This window comes from Acyrthosiphon pisum, chromosome X, assembly GCF_005508785.2.
Source record: "Acyrthosiphon pisum isolate AL4f chromosome X, pea_aphid_22Mar2018_4r6ur, whole genome shotgun sequence".
In the NCBI taxonomy this organism is placed as follows: Eukaryota; Metazoa; Arthropoda; class Insecta; order Hemiptera; family Aphididae; genus Acyrthosiphon; species Acyrthosiphon pisum.
In genome coordinates this window covers 112,118,918-112,126,369 of record NC_042493.1, presented here as the reverse complement: position 1 = coordinate 112,126,369, position 7,452 = coordinate 112,118,918, and the positions used below count along the sequence as shown (strand labels likewise).

Below are 7,452 nucleotides of genomic sequence, written 5' to 3'. Positions count from 1 at the left end.
AAAATAACATTGAGTACCTACAGCTGTACTCGATGCTAATACTTATAACTTATAAGTTATAAGAATTATAATTTAGGAACTGCAATTTATTGTAAACAATGTTATACTAATCATCTAAGTTTAAGTATGTCAAGGCTATCTCCCAAAAAAATGTGGGGTTGGTAGATTCCATACTATACTCATAAGTCATATTTATCGTTAAGTAGTACACAAAACATTGCTAGACCATAGCATATTGGTCTATAAAACTATAAAAGTAATTAATCCATGAGTACTATACTATATATAACAATACTTTTATTATACAAGTTACTGAATACTTAACATTATATTTTATTTTAATATTATGTACCCATTAAATTGTATTAATGTTTACAGTTTAATTAAATAATAATATTTTTTTAATTTCATTTTTCAATTAACTTGATTTACATTGTAAATTTTTTATTAACAGGTTAATGATTTGGTTTTTGAATATATTGTAAGTGAGATGCGTCCAATTGTAACTTGCGAAAAACCAACTTTTCGCAAATTGATTCTGGGACTAACACAATCAAATGATGAAACAATTCTGCCAAATAGAAAACAAATGTAAAAACAGTTGACATCAAATTACAATGCCTATGTATTAATGCTAACTGATTTGATTGATAAACAAAATTATATCTGCACAACAGCTGATATTTGGAGTGGGAATAATAAAAGTTACATGGGTATGTATGATATTTATTTAAGTTTTGCAATATGAAGTCTAACCTTTAGTTAACAAACTTGAAATTTCCTTGGAAAAATATGTTTCTATGTTTTTAAGTAATCTGAGAGTAAAATAGCCCATAACAATTTATTAAACCTACTATATTTTTTAAATAATTGTGATTTACAATCAGTTATTTTTCATGAAATATCGTGTTATCACTTATCTGTTAGTTTTTAACAATTATATTTTAGATTATAATTTAAACTTATTAATTTAGATAGAAATTAATTAATTAATGTTGTTATTTTTAGGAATGACTTGTCATTTGATTGATTCTGAGACATATCAACGTAAATCGTATGTCTTAGGCTGTAAAAGAATCAAAGGAAGTCACAACTACTTAAATATAGCTGAAGTCATGACAGAAATAACACAAAATTTTGGAATCCATTATTCGAAAATTACTCACACAGTGACTGACAACGCAAGTAACTTTGGAAAGAGTTTTAGAACATTTTCAATAGGCTCATCAGTTCAGTCAACTTCAGAAGTTGGTGACTTAAATGAAAATAGTTCAGATTCTGATAATTCTGATTTAGAAATAGATAGTATGGAAATAATGGATGTAGAGAAACTTTTTATTAGTTTGGAGCAAGAGCAACTTGATTTACATGATACAGATCATTCTTTTTATTTACCACAACATTTAAAATGTTGTGCACACACATTAAATTTGATTGCAACCACAGACATTGCTAAAATCACAGATACTAACTATTTACAACTTTCTGAATCAACTTTTAAAAAATTGTATAGTTTTTGGAATTTAATCAGTAGAAGTACTGTTGCATCAGATAAAGTATTTGAAATGTGTGGTTGTAAATTTCCGGTACCAGTTGTAACGCGCTGGAATTCTTTATATGATGCATCACTGAAAATCTTAAAACACAAATCTCAAATTATTAAGTTAATTGATGATTTACATTTGACTAAATTAAAATTAAATGAATGGGTATTTTTAGAAGAACATTGCAAAACCATGGAACCCTTAGCTATATCGTTGGACAAGTTACCAGGGGAAAATAGGAGTTTTTTGGGCTATGTAGCACCAACTATTTTAGTACTAAGAAGATTATTAATAGCATTTCCAAATCAGAAATATTGTAAGCCATTAAGTCTTACAATTATAAAAGCCATAGAAACTAGATTTAGTTATTTATTTGATTTAAATAGTCCGGAAAGTAAAAGTTTCATTATTTCTTCCATAAGTCATCCTAAATTTAAACTCAGTTGGGTACCAGTTAGGTTTATGAATATTTGTAAAACACTATTTTTAAATGAGTGTAGTGTTGTAGCTGCCACTTCTGAACAATTTATGAAGTCTGTTGTTGTAGAAATAGATTCTGACAGTAGTGACAATGAGTTTTATGGGAATATCTGTACCGAAAAGAAAATTGATGATTATACAACTGCTTCAGAAGCAAAGCGATTGAATTATGCAAATTTACAGGCTATATCTTACCTAAGTTCAAATAAAAAAGATTTAGACGTTTTAAATGAATACCCTATCATTAAAGAGGTATTCCTAAAATACAATACCACGATTCCATCCTCAGCACCAGTCGAGAGATTGTTTAGTAAGGCAATTCAAGTCCTAACACCTAGGCGTAATAGATTAGGTGATAAAGTGTTTGACATGATATTATGTTGTAGATCAAATATGGTTTAAATAATGTATTGTTTATTTTAACATAATTTATTTTATTTATTTCAAATGTCAGTTTTTTTGTTTTATTCAGTAAGAGAATTACTTGTTACTTTTATAAACTTTTTATATTTTATATTTATTTTTAAAATGTTTGAAATTTGTTAAAAAAAAAAAGACAATAATTTAATAAAGTACATTCATTTAAAATTTTTTTTAACTATGTATTTTTTTTTACCTGTAGACTGTAGTAGATATGCTGAATATTTAAAAAAATTATCTCATATTTATCTAGATAAAATTTAGTATAATTATCTTTATCTGTATCTAGATAAAAATTATAACAGTTATCTTTATCTTTATCTAGATAAATTATTAGTTATCTATTCCCAACACTGGTTATAATAACGTTTACAAATTTCAATAGTTTTTTTGTCAAATATAACGTTATAACTTATAATCATAACGTTATTATATCGTTTGCAAGCCCCACTTAAGATACTATTAATTAAGTTCGACGTGCCTACAGAACATGATGTTTTAAAATTAATAAAACAAATAGTTCATAAAATGTATGTTGAAAGTTATACCTAATTTACGGAAGTAATTAAAATATTGAAAAAAGTAGTTATAAGAATTGAAATTACCTTAAGGTATAAATGCATAACAAAAGTTTCAAAATCAAATTCATTATTATAGAAACATAATTCTAACTAAATGGTAAGGAATCTTTCATGGTAAACTAAAAATGATAAATTTTTTTTTACAAATTCACAGCCCTAATAATTAATATATTTAAATATAAAATAATATATAGTAATTATAACAATAATTTATTAACTGCAGATAATATACCTATGTACCTACACGGCTACACGTTGATACAATGTACACGACTCAAAGTCATATTATTATTGTACGGAAAATAATATGTAGGTATACTTACCGGAAACGGCGGAAACACCGGTGAACCTTAACGCCGTTGCCTCGGACCCGTCTACCCCCTTGACCGTGTAACTCGACGACTATTACAATATTACTAGATGATCCCATGCACTTCGTTGCCCGTTAAATGTATCAACTCAATATGATTCAAACTTTGTTCAATTCGTTATTTAATATTCGGTGCATGGTGCTCAAAATTGATCTTAACTTAATAAAAATTCGCAGCAGTACGTTATCAGGTAGGCAATCTATCTGCGGTATATCGCTGACCCCGTGCTGTTTGTACGAAGTGTATGATTTAACTCTAAAGTATCAAAGTTATACCAAGCTTGTCGTTTTTACTTAATTCCACCTACGGTGGATTAATACAATCAATTTGTACAAAATCCTATCCTAACCTAACCGTACTAAAATCTGATAAATAATAAAAAAAAATTAACCCTTTGTAAATTAAACCATCTTCTCCCCAGAGGTCTAATCTATCCAAAAACATTAATTTACATAAATATATATATATCTAACTCTAGACTAAACTCTGTAACTACTTATCAGATCTTCTTGTATATCTTATATTTATATATAAATCTCGTGGCAATAAGCTGAATTACCCGTCGTTGCCGGGTTACAGTAAAAAAAATTAAATAGTAAATTTATATAAGTATAGTTAAATAAATAAATTCAAAAATTAACAGTTACCTAAGCTGAATTACCGTCGCTACTGTGTTACATTAAAAAATCAAATAGTTGAATAATATTATGTATAAATAAATATAAGAGATGTATACATCGTTATAATAATGTGAAATTAATATATAGGAAAAACAAAATATGGAAAATAATTCGATTTCTTAAGCTTTAATTACATTTATTATACTATAGATACTATAGATAGGTATAGGTACGCAAGATCTATTTATACACGAAAACTAAAACACTGTCATGCGTCAACAAGGCCAGAAAAAATAAATTACACATTATAGCACCTGAACCATAATCTACAAATCCATTAAAATCATTTGATCTATACACTCGAAATGTGTGATCTGGATAATGTCGACGAATGCATTCAAGTTCGACGTGACCACCATACTCGCCATCTATGCTCATCAAATGTTCGTAATCATTATAATTATAAATACGTAATCTATAAGAAATATCACCAATGACAAATTCTTTAACACATCCCAATTATTTATCACCAAGTTAACAACGCTCAATCGAATAATTTGCGTGCCGAATATTAAATAGGTATATGACATGGAACCAAAAAAACAATTTCCATCACCTACTATCGGACATAATTGATATTCCATTTTAAATGTATATTAAGAATAATAATATAATGTAATACAAATTGTTATGAGCTCAGCGTTATCTGCTGTACGCGTAATGGTGAAATTGAAAATAGTTGGGATTTTATTGGACGATGACGATGACGACGTGCACAATGCCACACTGCCACAGAATAAATTATAATGACGACGACAATGCTACAGGTAGAGATTTTTTTGTTATTCAATTTTTCTCAATACTATAACGCACAGGAATAATAGTAATAAGTAATAACTAATAATACACATTGTAGACAAACAACACGAGCAAATGACGAGAATGTACATTATTTGTATGTACCTACACGTAAACACACACACACACACACACACACACACACACACACACACGTGTTTACCTATTTCTAAAATTATATGTATTAAGTACTAGTATTGTTATGTGTATAATATTAATGTACACTGTTATAGTGAGTGTACATGAATATTCGAACAAGCCCGGATTAAGACATTTTGAGGCCCAGGGGCCAAAGTTTTAACCATGTACGAAAAAAAAAAATATTAATGTATATAATGTGTTCCGGGGTGAAGTGACCAGCCGACGTCATATAAAATTATACCAAAAATGATAAAGAAATAAAGATTGGGTCTAACTTTTTTATTTTTTAAGTTATGGGCAAACTTTTTTTATCAAAATCATACATATCACGCATTTGTTTATGTATTTTCAAAAGTTTTTAACATTTTTATGTATTTTTTTTTTTATTTTAAAGCTATTTAATTATCCTATCAACACTCCAAAATACGCAATTGAACTAGAAATGCACTAATTATTTTTATTAAATTAAAAAAGTAGAAAAAAGTTGGCAAAAATTAGCATTTTTTAAAGGAAATCGTGCATTATTCCAAATAATTTATTACTTGGTATGGGTTTTTTGTTTTTTGTATTATTCTGCTGAATTATACTGAATAACACATTAATATACCTAGAATACCTCGAAAGTTTGGTTTTCATTATATATTCCTGTTAATCGTCACAATCTTAGTTTTCCTATGATTGAGTCGGTTAATTGATCGTCATTCGTTTAATTTTATAATATTCGGTAAATTTTAGTTGTCATAATACAAAAAACAAAAGCTTATAGTTAATAATAAATTATTTGGAATAATGTACAATTTCCTTTTAAAAATACTAATTTTTGTCAACTTTTTTCTCTTTTTTTAAATTTAATAAAAATAATTAGCACATTTCTGGTTTAATTGCGTATGTCAATTGATAGGACAATTAAATAGCTTTAAAATAAAAATAAAATTACGTCAAAATGTTGAAAAGTTTTGAAGATACATAAACATATGCGCGATACGCATGGTTTTGATAAAAAGAAGTTAATTGCTCATAACTAAAAAAATAAAAAGTTATATTCAATCTTTAAAGGGTATTTCTTCATCATTTTTGGTATACTTTCATATGGCCGGTCACTTCACCCTGGAACACATTGTATATTATTTAATTTTTTTTTTTCATACAAGGGCCTCATTTAAAACATATTAGGTATATAGACACATAGAAATAAATAATGAATAATGTATCATTTTATTTATAAATTATAATTTACAAGCTTTTTTCCTTGCTTAATGATCATCGATTTTTTTCTAGGTGATTTATTTAGTGTTACATAGCCTATAACGAAAAAAGTAATGGACAAATTAGAGGCCCCTAAATAAATTCTAACTTTCGAGGCCGAGGGCTCCCCTGCCCCCCCCCTTTAATCCGGGCTTGTAGTCGAATCATTCGCCCGCCGCAGTGGCAGTCACCCGAAACGAGAGAGTGAGACAAAGAAAGGTAGAGAGAGTGAGAGAGTGATTTATAGAAGGTAAGAGATGTAAGAGACGTACCTAATAAAAAAAAAACACCGACCGCCGTCGAGATTTGTTGGTGATTAACAATTATAAATACTATTATCTACCGTCGGTTTGAAGAATTGGAACCAAATTAATGAGAGAAAACGATCGTCGTCGAGAGATGTTCTGTACCTGTATACAGACGAAAACGACGTCGCGATAATTGTATGTAGCGAGTATCTACTGTTTGTATAATTATTAAATGTATAATAATAAATATCATATGTGTAACGTGTAATATAGTAAGAGTAAATGAAAATAGTGAAAATATTATTATAGTATAAGTACCTATGCGGATATGATGAGAGAGAGAGTGTGTGAGAGAGAGAGAGAGAGAGTGAGAGTGAGCTAGTGCGATTCTGTTTGTTATTGTTTTGATCGGGTATTCGTGTGCGTGTCGTCGATTGTAAATTCACGGACGATGAGGAAGAATGCGCGCGAAAGAGGGGTGTCACGGGTTGTCGGTTCATTAATGATAGTACACTGTACACACACCAGGAGCATAGCTAAGGGTGGGGGGTCGATCCCCCATTAAAAAATCCCAATCGGTTATTATGTATTAATAATGATCAGGAAAAAATTGCATGTATATACTACAAACAACAACAATTACTTTTAAGTTAAACATAAGAAAACAATTAATATACTAGCTGCTAAATTATAATCAAGATCAATATTTTTATACCTATAATACAGTTTTATAAGTATGCGTTTGTTACGAAAAATTATGATTATCTAAATCTAATGTTTTATTCAATATTGTATATATAAAATATTAAGAGGTACGGGGATGTGATCTCCATGCAGATGGCTTAACATCTTCTATAGTTAACTTCTTTTCTTATAAAAGAGGTACATTTTTGTTTGTTCTCGATCCAATTCTATAGACATGCAAAGAAAGAAAAATCAAGACT

General features: G+C 28.6%; 1 protein-coding gene across 1 annotated transcript; it reads left to right on the top strand.

The window, feature by feature from the left end:
* Window positions 1-421: 421 nt before the first annotated feature.
* LOC115034778 lies at window positions 422-2,496 on the top strand. The gene is made up of 2 exons (XM_029492223.1): window positions 422-713; window positions 1,009-2,496. The coding sequence occupies exons 1-2, from the start codon at window positions 632-634 to the stop codon at window positions 2,424-2,426; spliced, it is 1,500 nt and encodes a 499-aa protein (XP_029348083.1). The 5' UTR covers window positions 422-631; the 3' UTR covers window positions 2,427-2,496.
* The last annotated feature ends 4,956 nt before the right edge of the window (window positions 2,497-7,452 follow it).